This window comes from Canis lupus, chromosome 38 (genome assembly GCF_011100685.1).
Source record: "Canis lupus familiaris isolate Mischka breed German Shepherd chromosome 38, alternate assembly UU_Cfam_GSD_1.0, whole genome shotgun sequence".
Lineage (NCBI taxonomy): Eukaryota > Metazoa > Chordata > Mammalia > Carnivora > Canidae > Canis > Canis lupus.
The window spans coordinates 6,801,395-6,821,157 of record NC_049259.1 but is presented as its reverse complement, the minus strand read 5'-3'; the positions used below and the strand labels follow the sequence as shown (position 1 = coordinate 6,821,157).

The window sequence follows — 19,763 nt, the reverse complement described above, 5'->3', positions numbered from 1 at the left end:
AAGGCGGCGCCCGCGCCCCGCCGCGCAGAGCTGCGGCCCCGGCAGGCGGTGGACGATGCAAAGTGCCATGTTCCTGGCCGTCCAGCACGACTGCGGATCCATGGACAAGAGCTCGAGCAACAGCCCCAAGCACGAGGAGAAGCGGGAAAAGATGAAGCGGACCCTGTGAGTACGGCCCTCGGGCGCCCGCCCCGCGCTGCGCACCTGGCGCTCCGGGTTTGCTGCGAACGTGATGACGTTAGGAAACCCTGCGACCCGCGCCTCTGCAGGGAAAAGCAAAAATGTGGAAGAGGGCAATTAGCTAAGTAAGGTTCAATCTGTGTGCGTGAGCCAAGGACTCTCGGGTAGTTTAGGACTGAGAGCATGTTAGATAGGGAGGCGGTGGTGATGAGGAGGATGAGGAGGCTAAGACCTCGCAGGTTGGCTTTGTGGCCCCTGCGTCTAAGGTAGCAGCCGAGGATCCTGGGGCCGAAGCACATCCCCAGCACTGGTGCCTTGCATTATAAGTTCTGATCAGCTTGCACAGCTTCCGGATTGGAATATTTTGGCTGGTTCTGAACATACTCGTTTTAAAATCGCTTTTTTTTTTTTTGACTGAATTGCTTAATTCACCCACTAAAGATTGTGCAGCAAATCATCGTTATGCATCATCTGCTTAAAATGAGTGTTGTAGTTGGGCTGGGGCAGGGGAACTCAGTCTCTCTCTCTCTCTCTCTCTCTCTCTCTCTCGGACACACATACACCCCCTGCCTCATGGCTTCTGGAGTGGTCCAGAGCCTCTTGCTCTAAGGGTAGGAGGGAAATGAACACCCACTGGCTCCAAGCAGTTCCAGTGTTAGGTTTCTTCAAGTGTGAAATGTCTCAGAATTGTAATCAAGGCTGCAGAAAAACTGCGGTCTTTTGTGGGTCAGAAATTGCATCTGTCTTTTTGAAATATGCCATCTAAATTCATTTAAATGTCCTAGGTAGACTTACCCTTGGTTATGAGAGTAGTACTTCTGCTCAGATGAAGGGATGAAACTAATTGCGTTAAGCACGTAGGTGCTAGGTTTAAATGTAAAATGAGTAAGACTGACTTGAAGATTCTTGTTGCTACTGGGTGGCTTTATTTGGTAAAAATGCCTTCAGCTGCCACAGCAATTTCAAACGTTGTCACTTAGTGAATATCTTTTTTTTTTTTCTTTTTAAGATTAAAAGATTGGAAGACCCGTTTGAGCTACTTCTTACAAAATTCGTCGTCTCCTGGGAAGCCCAAAAATGGCAAGAAAAGCAAACAGCAAACCTTCATCAAGTAAGTTGAAAAATCTTGTATTTGCGAACATGAATAGCTAGCTGCTGAGCTGAAAAGAGGAATTCTGATGTGCACGAGCTAATGAGCAGACCTTCTTTTGCAGGCCTTCTCCTGAGGAAGCACAGCTGTGGTCAGAAGCGTTTGATGAGCTGCTAGCCAGTAAATGTAAGTTAACCTTTTGAATTTGATCCATTTCACAAGATATCACAAATATCACAAGAGTCCACAAAGGTGTTCACAACAGAAAAGCAGATTGCTCAAGGGGAATTCAAATTTGCAATCACTAAAGATCTAATGCCTATTTTTCTCCTTTATTTCCTGTTTAACCATAGAAATACATGGTTTCTTCACTGTAGATAGGGAAGGAAAAGTAGCCCAAATTGTAGGGGCAGTTGCTCTTCCTTAAGGTTGAATTGAATCAGCTTTTTCCATTGCATACAAGGTTTCCAGGAGGTTTGGAGCCCGGAGAATTTAGGTTCCCCTCTAAATATTTGCATTAAAAGCAAAGTTAAGTATATTTTGTAGCAGTGTGCCAGCTTATGCATTTTGCCTATTAGCATCTTAGTCTTTAAAAGGCTAAATTCTGAGGGTTACAAGTTTGAGTGAAATATAGAAAATTGCCATCATTTAGAAATAATAAAATATAGGGATGGGAGAATGGTAGTTCTGGAAAAATTTTAAGGCATTAATTGGTCACCCAATTTACATTCTGCATGTTTTTTCCCCCCTTTCTTCCTCCCCAGATGGTCTTGCTGCATTCAGGGCTTTTTTAAAATCTGAGTTTTGTGAAGAAAATATTGAGTTCTGGCTGGCCTGCGAAGACTTCAAAAAAACCAAGTCACCCCAAAAGCTGTCCTCCAAAGCAAGGAAAATATATACTGATTTCATAGAAAAAGAAGCACCTAAAGAGGTAAGGGGGGCAAAAAAAGAACTTCAATTCAGCATATTTTGAATATTCTTAGCACCAAAATGAAACAAAAAGACATTAAATTAAAGGGGGGAGGGACAAGATTGTTTCAAGAAACTAATTCTAGTTTTTAATTCGCTTAATTTCATTTCTTCAATGACTTGGCTAATGAAGCTCATCACACATTATAGTTTTTGCTGCTTGTTTTCAACGATTAAATAGGTATCAGTCCCTAGCTTTGAATATGGAATAAACCCCTTTTTTTTTATAATTTCAGATAAACATAGACTTTCAAACCAAAACTCTGATTGCCCAAAACATACAAGAAGCTACAAGTGGCTGCTTTACAACCGCCCAGAAAAGGGTCTACAGCTTGATGGAGAACAACTCTTATCCCCGTTTCTTGGAGTCAGAATTCTATCAGGACTTGTGTAAAAAGCCACAGATCGCCACAGAGCCCCATGCTACATGAGACGAAAAGGGGAGCCCAAGAGTGGAGGACATTTCATTTTGTTCCTAAGGGGAAAGGCTGCGACCTTCCAAAAAGACTGACCTTGAATTTAGCCTGGGTGTTCAGGAAACATCACTCAGAACTATTGATTCAGAGTTAGTGAATCAGGAAGCTGGTGACTGTGTAGGAGAAGCTTGTGTTGGGACGGCTCCCATAGCTCTGTCTAGAACCCAGGGAGAAGGTGGTCCAAATGTGGTGTGTCTCACTCACACTGGAAAGGCAGGAATGGGAGACCCAAAGGTCTGATGTGACACTGTTGGTCCAAACACATTTAAAATCAATAGGTCTGGGATTATGTGGCCTTAGCTAGCTGGCTGTATATCTTTCCCTAATTCAGTCCATTACCACATAGTGGTTTTAGTTTTAGTTATTTAGAATAAGTAATATTAAAATGTTTACTGTGTGCAAGGGTGTTGAAGTTCATACGACTACAGATCATCAGTACTGTTGTCTCCTGTAACACTAAAACTGAAATGGTCTGTTTGAATTGTTAAGTGTTAGAACAGAACGAGTGCTGTTGTGTAGGAAACTACATTGTTCATGATGAGTGCCAAAAACTGTCCTGAAGGCAGCTAAACTTTGACGTGGTCTTTGAATACTTTTAATAAATTTATTTTGATAAATAATGTCATTGACTATTCGGTTCAGACATGGGGGAGGGGGTTGTGGGTTGTGAGGGAGGGGAGGAGTGCTGTTAATATGGCAGCTACAAGAGAAACCTTTTTCCAGTAAAGGAGAGGTACACCAGGTGATGTGCCTGTCGAGTAAGCATTGACAGTGCTCAGAAATGAGAAGTGATAGGAGTTTGTCTTCCCTGCAGTTAACGTCTCTTTTAAACCTAATAAACATTAGGTAGACCAAGAAAAGTCAGACCGCCTCCTTAGAACCACCCTGGGATCAGACTTTCTAATATAAGCTTGTTGTTAATGAAAACAAAAACCACTGACCTTAAAGCCCTTCGTGGGTATCTACTAAAGACTAGCTGAGAAGTAAAATAACGTAATGGAGGCAAAGCACCAGAATAGTTCACATAACTCAGCTTCTCAAATGAAAAAAGGAACCAAATAAGGTGAATGTAGGCCTGCCTTTTTTATTTCCCCTGGTTCCAGGCTCCCCTACAGGGTACTGGCATGAACTTCCAAGATGCATACCTGAAATTGTTCACCTCCATGATCAATACAAAAATCAGAATTTTCCTGATTCTCCTGCTTCCTCTGGCCAATAAAGAAACTGACTATGTTATGTCAGCTTATGATGAAGGCAAAAGAAGCACACTTTGTTCTTAAACTTCATCGAGGAATGTGCTCTTTTCCTAGTCAAGGGTGAAAGGACTAGAATCTGTTATTTTTTCAAACCGGTTATTTAGAAAAGGAATACTCTTCTTCAGTAGGCTTCTTTTCCAACTTCCTTGATTATAGTCTTAGTTTTAGAAAGGAGAGAGAGAGCCTTCATCTCAGATTTGCAAGACCTGAACCTAAGCAATAATTTCTCATAGCTTTATGACCTTGGGAGTCCTCATCTTCCCCAGTTCCTCAATGTACATCTTCCTGTCTATCCCACTGCCTGGGAGGTAGTAAGGGGCTTTAAAGCACTTAAAAAAAAAAAAAAAAAAAAAGGCATTCTGATTTGCCAAAAGAAAAATTGACCACCATCACCTCCCCTCCACCACTACCCCCCCACACACATACCCCATAGTTTAAATATTGTCTTCATTGTGCTGGCACTAATTTCCATTTTACCCAAAGTGTCTGGTGTCAACAGTCAAAAGCTCCATGAAAGACTGCCTCTTCCACTCCTGCAACACCACCAGCCAGGATAATACATAATAGGTGCTCTATAAACAGTGTTTGAATAAATGAATTCTGAAGGGTTATTGAAAGAGACATTTCTTAAGAGAATGAGTATGTCAGGTCTGCATATGCCTTAATTTGGGAAGGTTTTGGCCAACAGAGAAACTCAGGAGTCATGCCATATATTCAATTAGCTACCCAGTCCTATTTATATTAGCTCAAATATATTTCTAGCCTACTTTCTGTAGCCACCCCGATCAAAGATGCCAACATCTGATGCCTGCGTGACGGAAATGGTCTCTACTCCCCTTATTCTTACCCCTACTTCTATGTGTCCCTTGCTTTTTAACTCTGGGAATCCTTTCAAAACAAGCGTGATTTTGTCTCTTATTGCTTATAAACCATTGACAGATTTTCCAAACAATTAGAATAAAGGCAGTCCCCTATATAGCCTAACACCTGCATGGCTTGACTCCTCCTTCCACTCCAACCTTGTTTTCCCAGCTCTGCTGGCCACACTGGCCTACTTTCGTTCCCGTTGTGGGAAGTATGCCCCTGGTCCACAGAACCTTTGCACGTAATAGTCCCTCTGCGTGGAATGCAATTTTAGCTTTTACTCATCATTCATAGATCCAAGCAATTGTCACTTCCCCAGGGGAAGCTTTCCCTGACCTCCTTACCTAGGTCACATCCCTTTTTAGACATTCTCATAGCACCAGGTTCTCTAATTTAGAGCGCTAATAAAATTCTCAGTAATTTGTATGATTATTTGATAATTCTGACTTCTCCCCCAGATCGTGGATAGCACAATTTGAAGGCTGTGTCTTTTGCTGCTCATTCCTGAATCCCAACACCTAGCACCTTGCCTGGCACACAGTGGAAGCTACATAAATCATTGCTGAATAAAAGAAGGCGTATTAAAAAGTCTTGTAAACAAATTTTGGTGAAATAAGAAGTATCTACACATGCACAAGGAAATAAGTACAAGGTTTTAAAAGGCCCATAGGCTCAAATGTCTGAAAATATCTGTAGAGTTTTCCTTTTGGAAAAAAATAAATACCTCTTATTCAGCATGTTCCCTGTAACTTTTGGCCTTTGATCGAAGGAGAAGCCAGATTATAGTAACCAAAAAACAAGAGTTTTGACTTTTTCAGGGCTGCTAAAAGCACAGGCTTTAATCAGGTGGTATTTTTCAATGTTCTCTAGTGTGGAACAAACAGAAACAGATTTAAGATTAGAAGCCACATACCTCCACAAATAAATATTACTTAATGTTCTAGTTTCTCAGAGTTCATATATTTAGGATCCACAGTCTAATCATTTTTTTTAAGATTTTATATATTTATACATGAAAGACACATAGAGAGAGAGGCAGAGATATAAGCAGAGAGAAGCAGGCTCCCTGCAAGGTAGCCCGATGTGGGACTTGATCCCAGGACCATGGATCACTCCCTGGGCAGGCTCTAAACCACTGAGCCACCCAGGCATCCCCAGTCTAATTATTTTAATAGTATTTCATTTTTTTCATATATTTTAAGCTCAGGAGCATTTCAAAATATAGCAATCTCATGCACTGAAAAAAATAGAATTGTGTATTATTTTCATGTGAGCATAGGGAGGCAACATATGAGTTTCAATGACATGGCTTAAAGTGATCACTCAAAATTTCATAGGAAATGGGTCTTTGGTAGACTCGTTTGATTTACCACAATGATCAGTGCTGGCACTGATTGTCTTACAGATGGGGGTGCACTGTGCATTTGGACTTTAGGACAGCCCTGCCTGTGCCAAGCACTACCCTATTTCTCACTTTGTTTTCCTGTGTTAGCCCAATCACAGATAAAAAAAAGAAGTTAGTCTGCTTACAGAGAACTTTGCTACTATTAAACAGTGAGCTTTGACCTGCACGGAGATTTCCCTGTACTGACTTCGATGCCTTTTGACAACCTTGGAAAACAAGTTTTTATGTTGTTGTTAATGGCAAGGAGATGAGGGTGTTTTTCAGCATTGTAGCTGAGGAGTAGCTTGGAGTTGCTTGAAGTGACAATAAGAGCCCAAAAGAGCTTCTCCTGTGGCCTGAAGGGTTAAAAAAAAAAAAGAGAGAGAGAGAGAGAGAGAGAGAATCATCTACAACATAAGAGGTATATTCTAGCCTAAGGTGATCGAATTAAACAGAGGCCTGATATTAGCCCCCTGGGGCCATGATCTAGCACGACCAGACCATACTCTGTGTGGAGGATGGGGCCCAGTATGGCTATAGAAGTGTAACCCAGCACCAGGTGATAGAGGCTTTGAATATTAAAGATTGGGATTTTATTCTGAGGTAATAGATACCAATCTCAACTAAAATGTATAAAAATAGCTTGGATGGCAATTTGGAGGATGCCCTGGAGGCAGGAAGACGAGCTAGGAGACTGCACTAATAGCCCAGACAAGAAACACCATTCCCCTAAACCAGGACAGTGCCACCCAGTAAATAATTCTGTGTGACAATAGCAGATTATACATCCCCTACTCTATGCAGAACGCTAGTCTATGCCATAGAGGGAATAAATATAAAGACATGTAAGACATACAGCTTGTCCTCCAAGAGGCACCCATTAAATATCTCACAAAATAAGGGGCACGTAGGTGGCTCAGTCAGATTAAGCATTTGACTCTTGATGTCAGCTCAGGTCTCTATCTCAGGTGTTGGGCTCTGTGCTGGGCATGGAGCCTTCTTTAAAAGAAAAGAAAAGAAAAAAACTCAAATAAACAGACAAAATAACTTCCAAAAGTTAAAACATAAGGTGGGCTATGACTGGTGACTAGTTACCAAAAGAGAAATGCAAATATCGTTAGCTGAAGTCAGTCAAGGAACAAAGTGAAGTGGCATTTTTTATGAGATTTGAAGAATGAGTAGATTTCATAAGGATGAAGGGGAGAGTACTCAGGGTGGAGAAACAGTTCAAATAAAGTTGGTACAAGACTCGATCCTGCATTGTACCATGACATTTTTGTAGGCAGATCTTTCTTGTAGGGGTGTATATTTGAAAGCTATTTCGTTGATTCATTATTTTGGCAAACATTTATGAAGGGTTTGTCTGGGCAAGGGAAGATGTGAAAGTGTAGAAGAAATGGTCATCCCCTGAGAAGGACAGAAACTGGAAGACTGGAAGCTCAAGCTCAAAACTAAAAGCCACACTTCATTTTTCTTAAAAATGGATTCCAGTAAGATTATCAACCATCCTAGTCATCAGGATCTATGAAATCTTCCTTCAGAATAGCCCAGGCATCTTTCCCTTCTCCTATTACAGCCAAGCTTACACACCATGGTCGTCATTCTCTCAACTGGATCAGAGTAGACCTCAGGTTCTCTGTCCTGCTTCTAAAATTCATTCACTAGACTGCCTTTTGGATGCTGAGTTCCTCAATTTCTCTTATGACCAGAAAAAATATGAACTCTCTGGTATCTCCCGAATCAAGGTAAACTCTAATACCGAAGGCTAAAAATCCTCTACTATTTGTTCCTTCTTCCTATCCAGTCTTATTTCTCACCACTGACCAGAAGCAATCAAAGCTGGATTTCTTATTGTTCCTCAGATATACTATTTTTCTCCCATTATTAGATCAAATCGTTCCCCTTGCTTAGAACTGCTCTCTCTTCCCTTAAATTTGAGTCATTTCTCAAGGCTCAGAAATCAAGTTTCACCTCTATGAAAGGTTGCCAACGGTGTGTCAGTCTTTTTTTTTTTTTTTCTTTTTTCCGGTGTGTGAGTCTTATCTTCCAACTAAGTGGTTGAAAATTGTACCATTTTGGTTTATTTTTACTTAATTTTCAGAGTAACTAGTAGGGTTCCAAGCATGAAAGATACTTAGTATCCATTGACCATTGATTAACTGATTAGCTCATTGATTCACAAACTCTTCCATAAAAATGCATGCAGTGAAAAAAAATGCAGGCAGTGATATAAATGATTTCATTTAAGTTTGCTAAACTCATTCGCAAAAAAGATTTTTTTCAGAAGTCTGCAAAGATTGTATTTTGGCCCTACATTTTTGCCTTGCAAATTTAGAGAGCGAAAAAAGTAAACTATGCAGATCTTGGATAAGATCCTAACATTAGATTTTCTGGAATCCCAAGTTAATCTGATATTTATATGGTTTAAAAAGTGCACTGACCTATATGGAAACTTCCCTTAGGAGTGAGGCTTGTGTGTTTATTTAGCTGGTGTATATCTTAGACATGTACAGACGTCATATCAAAATCAAAATAATGAAAAAGAGAAAAGAGCCAAATAGGAAAATGAGAAGAAACTATTTGCTGCCGTCTTCTGTGGGGTGAGGAGGGACTTGGTTTTCTTGGTTGGTAGTTTTTTTTTTTTTTTTTTTTTTTTTTTTTTTTTTTTGGTTTTTAATGCATTTTCAACTTCCAATCTCACAGAGGCCCATTCCACTCCCATCCCAAATGATTCTCTCAGTCTTGAGCTTTGGAATGCAACCACAAATTTTCTACAATGAGTGCATTTTGAAAGTGCAATATTGAAAAAAACTAAGAAAAATACGCGGTTTATATGACCTGTGGTAGAGTCTGAGAAAAACCAGATATAAAGCTGTACTTTAACAAGCAGGTGGTGTTTAGTTGACCTTTGCCCTGCTCGCAGGGAAGTTTATGACGTTAAATCTCCATTTGGCACAAACCAGTACATTCCCATACAGCGTGATTTTACAGAAGTGACCACTGAGCATGGTGACCTCAATGTCAGGACTTAAAGTTCTACCCCTTTCTTATTTCTCCTACTTCTGTGTTCAGATTCCAGAACTTCGAAAACCCTGTAACATTCCACAAAATTGCGAGTAAAATGATTAACATTGTAGGACGGCTAATCACAACAATGTCAAAGATAATTTTGGTCATCATACAACTATTTGGGGGGAAAAAGTCAATAATCTATCTACTATTGAAAAATGTTAATATGGATGAAGTATTTCTGAACTTTGAGTCATTTTTTTTTAATCCAGGGAGTGTAGAAAAAAAACAGAAACAACACTGACTACACTATCAGCAAAGTAGTACTATCCAGCCAAAAAAAAAAAAAAAAAAAAAAAACCATGTAATATGCAACATATATCATTTTTAATTTTAAAACCACATTAAGAAATGTAAAAAGAAGCAAACAAGTTAATTTTAACAATATATTTTATTTAACCCAGTATACTCAGAATAATATTATCATTGCAACATGTACTCCCTTTAATAAATTATTAAGGAGACAGGTCATATTTTTTTCTTATTAAGTCTTCAAAATTAAGCCTTTAAGTCTTATTAAGTCTAATGTGTCTTTACACTTATGGCATATTCAAATCCACACTAGTCATGCTTCAAGTGTTCAGTAGCCACATGTGGCTAGTGGCTACCAATTAAAGAACATAGCGGTAATGGCTGAGTCTGAGGTGATGGATCATAAACCAAAATAAATTTATGCATTCTCTTATTTTTTTCCTAATGCCCAAAATACATTTCATAGCTGGTGCTTCTCAAAATTTTTTTTTACCACTATGTTGCCTTTAATTAGGAAAAGTGTCTTCCAATTTCCCAATGAAGGCAATCAATCTAGATTGCCTGAGTTCAAATCCCATCTCCATCTCTTATTTGTGTGGCCAAACATGGACATATTATGAAACCTTTTTTATTTTTAAGTTTTATTCATTTAAATAATCTCTAGACCCAACATGGGGTCTGAACTCACAACCCTGTGGTCAAGCATCACATGTTCTTCCAGCTGAGCCAGCTAGACACTAACTTCACTCTCTCATCTATAAAAGAGAGGAGTTATAGATTACCTTACAGGGATTTTTATTCTTTTAGGTTTTTGTCAAAGTAAATGGATTGATACATGTAAAGTTCTTATGGCAGTGCAAGCAAATGAGGTTTAAAAATAATATTACTTTTTTAAGAGTTACCTGTTAATACTACTTTGTATAATTTTCTAGACATGATGGATATCAGTAAATACTGTTGACTGGGAAGGCCACTAACTCAGTTAATATGAAAATCCTGACGTGAATGAACTAGTTTCTCAAAAGAACTGACTCCTTCGCTGATTAGAATTATTTTTTTTTAATTCTATGGATGTATGTCTGTATGTATGTAGAAGAGCACAAGCAGGGGGAGGAGTAGAGGGAGAGGGAGCGAATCTCAAGCAGACTCCACACTGATCTCCTAGCTCAACGTAGGACTCGATCCCACGACCCTGAGATCATGAGCCAAAATCAAGAGTCAGATGATCAACAGACTGAGCCACCCAGGTGGCTAGAATTATTAGAATTAGAATTAGAATGTTGCTTTCATGCTTTCAACAAATTTAACCGAGTACCCAAATGAGCAATAGACAAGATCTGTGGTCTGTGCCATCAGGGGAACTTCTGCTTTGGTGGATTGCCCCTGTATTTTTCTTTGCTTACATCTATCACTTGGATGTTTTTTGTCATTTATCAAGCTGTCATGAAACATACAAAAATTCAAAGGAATAGGGTAGATACCACTCATTGTGCAATCAGAGCTCCTGCTGTTACCCTGCACTCAGTCCTCCTTTACATTTGTTTTGTTGACAGAGCAGCTTCCATCACGGTCACAGATTGGTTCTCATTAGTAAGGGCAGCAATGGACACCAAAAGATGTTCCTCCAACTATAGGGAAAAAAGTTTATTTCTTAAGTCTAATTAAATAACCTGGGGCAGTCCAGAGGAGAAATCATTGGCTGATTGGCTTAACACTGATTGGCTTAACCCTGGGTTTATGAATGATCATTGGTAAAATGAATAGAATCACCAGGATCCAATACTACTCCTTAGTCTAGGAGTGGGATGATGCCTAGGGAAGGGATGGGTGGCTGAAAAAATGTAGAATTTTGTTAGAAAGGAGGAGCTGAAATTGTCTGGTGAATCGGCAGTGTCTATTACACAATGCTGAGAGGAACTTACATGGGTATGTTGTTCTGAAGTCACTGAAGACACAGTCTATGACTCGGTGAGCACTTGGGGATGTCACAGAATGGCTCACCGCAAAATGAAACCCTGAGCGCACATGATTTTTATCTTGACTGCATGAATTGTTTTTACAGTTCAAACGTGGCTGGAAAGTATTAAAGGAGAAAATCAGCATAACACAAGGAATAGCTTTAGAAATTTGATTTACAGCTCCAATTGCTAAAGTTTTGTGTGTGGAAAAGTCACTTCTATGAGCCACAGTTTTCTCATTCAGTTCCTCTCCTAGCCTCACATTCTGGTGAGCGTCAAAGGATATAATTTGTGTGAAGGAAATTCGTAAGTTTATTTTTTATTTATTTAAATTCAATTTGCCGTCATATAGTATAACACCCAGTGCTCATCCCATTAAGTGCCCTCCATAGTGCTCGTCACCTGGTTACCCACCTCCCCTTCTGCAACCCTTTGTTTCCCAGAGTTAGTAGTCTCTCGTGGTTTGTCTCCCTCTCTAATTTTTCCCACTCAGTTCCCCTCCTTTCCCTTATAATCTCTTTGACTATTTCTTACATTCCCCATATGAGTGAAACCTGTATGATGTATGATGATTGTCCTTCTACGATTGACTTACTTCACTCAGCATAATACCCTCTAGTTCCATCCACATTGAAGCAAATGGTGGGTATTTGTCACTTCTAATGGCTGAGGAATATTCCATTGTATACATAGACCACATCTTTATCCACTCATCTGTCGATGGACACCGAGGCTCCTTCCACAGTTGGACTATTGTGGACATTGCTGCTATAAACATTGGGGTGCAAGTGTCCCAACATTTCACTACATCTGCATCTTTGGAGTAAATACCCAGTAGTGCAATTGCTGGGTCGTAGGGTAGTTCTACTTTTAACTCTTTGAGGAACCTCCAAACTGTTTTCCAGAGAGGCTGTACGAGTCTGCATTCCCACCAGAAATTTGTAAGCTTTAAATGCAAAATAGAAATCACGTTATTATCATTAACAGGAAAATTCAAAGCTTTCAAGTTTGGGGGAAGGCAGTTCCCAATGCTGTATGTTTGATCTCATGAGTCTTCAGTTATTGTTGATATGATATAATAGAGGCCTTATGTTAATGTACGACTTTTGTATTCCCAACTACTTAGACAATAGCATGCATTTCTTTTGAATTGGTACAAAGTATTACAAAAATAAACACTTCCTCACTCACAATGCATTTTGCAAAGGTTAAAAGCAAAACATGTAAATACTCTAGGTAGGACTAAATAAAAATATTCTTTATAAAAAAAGAAGATTGTACTTTAAGTAATTTCTACACTCAGCATGGGGCTTGGACTTACAATCACAAGATCAAGAGTTGCATGCTCTACTGACTGAGCCTGGTGCCCCTGAATGAAAATATTCTATGGGTAAGAGTTAAATATTTATTACAAACAGCCCATTTTAGAAGTAGCACAATTTAATCTAGTTCTGCCTGTTTGTCCTTCAGTGATTATCTGCTCTTCTGACTTCTACTCCTCTACCATCATTATCTAGGCCTTCTTTGTGTTGGCCCAATACAAAGAATTTTCTCTTTCCAATTCACCCTACATATGGAAGCAGATTATTCCTCATAAATGCCAATTTAATTATATATTGTACTCCATTCAAAAAGTTTCATTGTCTCCCTATTTCCTAAGTAGCATAGAAAGAGCCCTAGATTGGAAGTCAACAGAATGAGATTCTGGTTATAATAGCATTAACTATTTGGTTAACCTGGGGATTGTCACCTCTCAACTACTTCATGCGTAAATTTGATCTCTAAAATCTTTTCTAGCTCTAAAATCCTGCTTGGCTTTGAATAGTCCCCAAAATCTATCCCTCTCCTAACAATTTTAACTTTCTCCCCAAACAATCTAACATAAAATCACTGCTTTAGTCCATCTGCTCTCCTTCCTATCCCCAGAAGCAAAGCCACCATCATTTCACTCATACCGACCTGTCTGGACAGGTCCCCTACTCCGTTTATCCTACCTATATCCTATATATTCTTCAAGACCCAACTCACATTCTCCAGGCACACCAGTTTATTAATCTTTGCTTCCAATCCTTCATTCAACAAAACTTGCTGAGTACCTATTGTGTGCAAAGCACTGCGGGAACATCACACTGAATAAAAAACAAAAAACAAAAACAAAAAAAAACAGACTTTTCCAGCCCCTGTGGATCTGACATTCCACTGGAGTCAATAAATAATGAACAAGCGAATAAACAAGATAATTCTAGATGATGACAAATGCCTATGAAAGAAATAAGCTAAGCAGTTAGATAGGGAAGAGACGGGGTGGTCTGGGAAGGCATGTTAGCCGTGTAGTGTTGTTGGATGCTCCCTGAACTTGTGTTGACCGACCGATTAACCCAAAGACCAGTTCTGCTTTGCAACAACCAACCCTCTTTAAATAAAAGCCTTAAAACTTGTTTTAGCTAAGCCATCACTTTTTATTAATTCCACAATAATTTTTATCTAGAAAAGGGATACTTTTTTAACCTACGTATTACATTCAGTATTTTTTTTTTAAGTTCTAAAAAACCAAAATCCCTTGAGGTATGTCTCAAATCACTAAGAATACTAGGTTTACCCAAATTTTTTGCTAATGTTGTTTTGATACTCCAGGCTAATATTTTCTGGATGGCTTTTGGCCTTCTGATTATTTGTTAATGGTTTATTTCCTCCGGTAGCATCCTGCCTCTCTTGCTAGTGCCCTATCATGTTGCTGACATTATCACCACCCACTCCATCCCCTGGGCTAAAAACCTGCCTCTATATGCTTTTTGTGAAAGTTAGAAACCTCACCCACTCACATTACTGAGTCACTAAACCTCAGAGATTCGCCTTAGAGCTCTACTCCTTAAGTTTCTACAAAGAAAACCAACAATAGCATTTAAGTAATTCCAAGGTGATACCATTTTTCTTAAAACAGACAATGCACAAAGACAGCCTGCCTTTGGCCAGGCTTTCACCACCTCGCAACTGGATTCCTGACTACAACTTTCTCCTGAAAGTTCTCCCACCTGCAGACTGTCGCTCCAGTTCACCCTACCGGAGGAAAGGGGTAGAAAGAACGTGGAGCTGAAAACTGGATCAAATTCTAGTTGTCATCTTGATTGTGCCATTTTAAATAGTCATTCAGCTTTTGGGACAATACAGAAGCTCTCTCACTCAGATTGTTTTCTTACTGGTAAATTATATCGACATTAGAAACGGTTTTAAGAAATCTAAGAAGCATTGCATGCATTGCACTTACCACTGTGCTGGCACATAGAGGCTTCCAAATTGACCTCCCCTTCCCTTCCTTAAATCAAATCAGATCTCCATCATTATTTCTCCACCTAGGAAAGCCTGCTCAACAAGCCTGTATCATTTATACAATCAGCTCCAGATCTATTAGCAGGCTCTTCTCATTGTGGTTCAATTCCTTTTTCAGCTCTCTTTGATAGCTTCTTAAATTACTCTCTTCACCCTCCACTAAGGCACCCTGGCCTGCCATTAAAGCAGACAACTCAACACTTCGTGACAGCATGAGCTTCTCAGGTGGCTCTACCCCCCAGGCCTTGGCACGTATTGTTTTCTTGCCTAAAATGCCCTTCTTTCCTCTGATTGAGATTTCCTTATCCCTTCTTCAAATTCTTGATAAAATTTTGATTTCTTTAAAACCTCACTGACAAACCCAAAGCAGAGCGAATACTTCTTCTGATCTCCTAAGTTATTTTGTTCACATCTCCATAATAGCTTTTTTTGTTGTCGTTGTTGTCATTACATAAATTAACCCATTTATTTATAAACTAGCAATGTTTCAAATGCTGGAGCTTCTACTGGTCTTTCAATCTCTTCAGTCTTCTGGTGGTAGTAGGCATTACTGTGGGGACAGAGATGATGCTGTAAGTCCAGGTACTACCAGCTTCTGTTTTCATGGAGGAACCACAGTGCCGGATGCCCACATCTCCTCTTTTCATCTTGGTTTTGCCACAGAAGGAGCAACTGTAGTTGGCATGCTAGCTTATTTCAATTTTCTTCACCATTTTCCTGAAGGAGGCACCATAATGAGTCCCATATTTAGCAATGATTCTGACCTTGTTGGTGCATTTTAGCCATATCCCCATAAACTATGCCCAAGCTCAGAGAATATAGCATTTTTATTGAGATATCTATTCTGAAACATTAATCTTTTTTCTTCTGTACTTGCTTATAAAGACATTTCCCCTGTCAATCAGAAGCATTCTCATTGCTTGGTCAAGATATAGGATTGTTCCAATGGAGGAAAGAGAACTCGATCTCTTGATCAGTGTCTTACTTGTTTGTTTATTAGACAGACCCTTTTGAGGGGTCTATGCCCTTGAATAGGAAAGAATTACATCTTTATTTTCACTAACTTCCAAATGAATTTAGCATTTCCTTCCATTGTGAATCTAAGCAACAAACCACAATAGTAGTAGCAAAACATATGACTGTCACAGATAGAAAGCACAGATATTTTTATGTCACATTGTTAAAGATATTTTGAAATATTGTTTACATTCATCATTACTTCCAAATTTCAATAGTAATTAGATCTGACACTAGATCTTTTTTAAAGTGCTAACAAAGAAGTGCATATATTACTCTATTACAGTTTTTTAAGTAAATTTTTGAGAAATTGTTGACTCACATACAATTGTAAGAAACAATACAGAGATCCAATTCATGGATGTCATCCAATGATGACATCTTGCAAAGCTATAGTAAAATATCACAACTGGGATGTTGATGTTGATACATTCAAGAAAAATAACAGTTTCATCTCCACAAGGATCCTTTGTATTACCATTCTAGTAACACATTTTCACCAGCAATATATGTATGAGTGATTCCGTTTTTTCCCAACCCTCACAAGCATTTGGTGTTAAAACAATTTTTTACTTTAGCCATCCTGGTAGGTATGTAGTGATATTTCATTGTAGTTTTAATTTGCATTTCTCTAAGGGCTAATGATGTTGAATATTTTTTCATGAGCTTATTTGCCATCTGTATATCCTCTCTGGTGAAATATCTGCCCATGTCTTTTGTTCATGTCATTTTATTCACTTTCTAATTGGATTATTTATTTTACTATGAAAGCTGAAATAGAATGCCCAACACCTGATTTTAATATTAAATTCTCTTTTACTACTTACTGTTTTGAATTGGTTATTGGTATGTCTGCCTTCGCCTTGCTCTCATGAGATAACTGTAAATAGTCCTAATAGTGACAGATGGTCTTAGTTTTCATTCATCAGAGAATGTCTTGATTTCTCCTTCATTCCTAAAGGACATTTGCACTGGATATAGAATTTGGAGTTAACAATTCTTCCAGCACTTGAAGATGACATGCCACTTTCTTCAGCCTCCACGATTTCTGATAAATTTACTGTCATTCAAATTGCTTTCTCCCTATGAATAATAAGATTTTGCTCTTTTGCTTTTAGTTTTAGAAGTTTGAGTATGATACATTTTGATGTGAATTTCTAGGGATTCATCCTTTTTGTGACCCAATAGCCTTCTTGATTATGTAGGTTTATTGCTCTTGTTGAATTGGGAAGTTTTTCAGCCATCATTTTTTCAGCCTTACTCTCATCCTTTCTCCTAAAGACACAAATGTTTGATTTTGTTGTTGTTGTTGTTGTTGTTGTTGCTGTTGTTATAATCCCACAGGTAAGTGAGGCACTGCTCATTTTTTGCCTCCATTTTTTCTACTTTTTCAAACTAGATAATTTCTTCAATTTTTATCTTCAGGGTCATTGATTGTTTCCTCTGTCTCATCCATTCTGCTGTTGGGCCCATCCATTGAACATTTTTATTTAGGTTCTTGTATTTTTCATTTCTAATTTTTCCATTTGGTTCTTCTTGCTATCTTCTATCTCTTTGCTGAAACTTTCTATTTTTCTCAGATTTTAACAATGTTCGTAATTGCTTACTGAAGTGTTTTTATAAAGGTTGCTTTAATATCTTTGCCAGATAATTTTAACATCTCCATCATCTCCTTATTGGTATCTACTGATTGCTCTTTTTCTTTTTCATTCGAGCTGTTTCTTGGTATGACAACCGATTTTGTATAAAAATCTGGACATTCTGAATATATTTTTTTATAAGATTCTGGGTTCTGTTGAAACTTTCTGTTTTATCTGGCTTCATCTGACACTACTCCTGCAGGAAAAGGGACATGCTGCCTTATTATTTCAGGTTGACTAGATATCCAAATTTCCCACTTGACCTCTGTTGCTACTTGAGGGGAAGAGATGCTTATCATTACTGCTGGGCAGGGGTAGGAGTCACAGCTCCCCACTGGACCTCCACTACCCTTCCCATTCAGCCTTTGCCAGCATAGGTGTGGGTGGGGCCACAGATTTTTTTCTATGGTGTTTGGCTGACGTGGATGCTTATTGTTTAGTTTTTTGTCTTGCTAGGTTTTCCCTTTCCTGGTCCTTTGGCTATAAAGAAAGAAGGCTTTTTTGTTGGGACGTTTTTGTTTGCATGCCTTGACATTTCTGAGTTGCCAGCTTTTTAGCTTTAGGTCCACAATATATGAGGCAAAAAGATCTAAAGAAATCATAACTGTATCACCCCTTGGTCTCTGAAGTCTCTATCTGGTCTTTCTAGTTCTTTCCGCCTTTCAGAGTGTTTTTTTGTTTGTTTCATATATAATGTCCAGGGCTTTTAGTTATACTTAGGAGGAGAAATAAGGAAAAGAAAATGTATTCCATCTTCCAGGAAGTAGAAGTCTCCTCTAACATTGTTTTTTTTTTTCTAATATTTTGATGACTGTATTTCAATATAATTGGTTTCTTTTGCAATTGGTTTTCTTTTCCTGTATGTTTTATTTATGCATTTATGCATTTGTCTGATAAACATCAGAAAGCCATACAAGTACCACAAGCACAGAACCACCACAATAAAGAAAAATTTTAAAAGGAGACCCAAGGGAAGTAGCACAGACTTGTATTCCAAGATGTCACAATTAGCCCAACTCCCTTCCTTAGAGCATGCATTGGCTTTCTAACTTGGTGTATCTTCTCCAACCCCATCCAGAGTTAGGATAATTACATGGAGAGGACTAGGGAGCCATCCTTTACTATTGCTTGCAAGGTGACCCAAGTCTTCAGACCTTCCTCAAAACTCCAGAGAGCATCAGCTCTCATCCTAGCTGAGTAGTTAGCTATTCTTCTGTCAGTCACTTTGGGTGTGGGTTTTCTACTCTCCAGAATGGTCATTTCTTAATTGTGCTACATTGAAAATTACCTTTTCAGTGGCCCAGAATACTCATATGCATGCCTTGTACCCAGGAAGGAATGAAAGTCTTTGTCAACCCGATGGCAGATGATAGTAGGAAAAGACCACACACCAGGACTGAAGGAAGGCTGCTCAACCACTACCATATTACATTTAAATGTGTATATATCCTTTCACTAGACTGAATTCCTCACAGGAAATAAACTGTTTTACATTCCCTCTTATTCTCAGTGTTTAATACAGGTTGAGATATCTGAAGGATGCCTAATAAGTATTATTAAATAAATAAATAGGCGAATATATCCCAAAGAGAAATAGTATGCTAGAATTTACCAAAAGACTTCATGCTTGTATATTCCTAATTTAGTTTAAAAAACATTCTTAGGTCATTTAAGACAATATTAGTCATTCCTTGGGCTTTCATCCCTAATTCCTTTTTTTAAAAAAAGATTTTATTTATTTATTTATTTTTATTTTTTATTTATTTATTTTATAAATTTATTTTTTATTGGTGTTCAATTTGCCAACATACAGAATAACACCCAGTGCTCATCCCATCAAGTGTCCACCTCAGTGCCCGCCACCCAGTCACCCCCACCCCCCGCCCACCTCCCCTTCCACCATCCCTAGTTCATTTCCCAGAGTTAGGAGTCTTTATGTTCTGTCTCCCTTTCTGATATTTCCCACTTATTTTTTCTCCTTTCCCCTTTATTCCCTTTCACTATTTTTTATATTCCCCAAATGAATGAGACCATATAATGTTTGTCCTCCGATTGACTTATTTCACTCAGCATAATCCCCTCCAGTTCCATCCACATCGAAGCAAATGGTGGGTATTTGCTGTTTCTAATGGCTGAGGAATATTCCATTGTATGCATAAACCACATCTTCTTTATCCAAGATACAGATGCAATGAAACGCCGGGACACCTGCACCCCGATGTTTCTAGCAGCAATGTCCACAATAGCCAAACTGTGGAAGGAGCCTCGGTGTCCATCGAAA

At 38.8% G+C, this 19,763-nt stretch overlaps 1 protein-coding gene across 1 annotated transcript; it reads left to right on the top strand.

Moving 5' to 3' along the window:
- Window positions 1–6: 6 nt before the first annotated feature.
- RGS2 (regulator of G protein signaling 2) lies at window positions 7–3,335 on the top strand. The gene is made up of 5 exons (XM_038586113.1): window positions 7–165; window positions 1,190–1,291; window positions 1,395–1,456; window positions 2,035–2,201; window positions 2,476–3,335. The coding sequence occupies exons 1-5, from the start codon at window positions 56–58 to the stop codon at window positions 2,668–2,670; spliced, it is 636 nt and encodes a 211-aa protein (XP_038442041.1). The 5' UTR covers window positions 7–55; the 3' UTR covers window positions 2,671–3,335.
- Window positions 3,336–19,763: the final 16,428 nt, after the last annotated feature.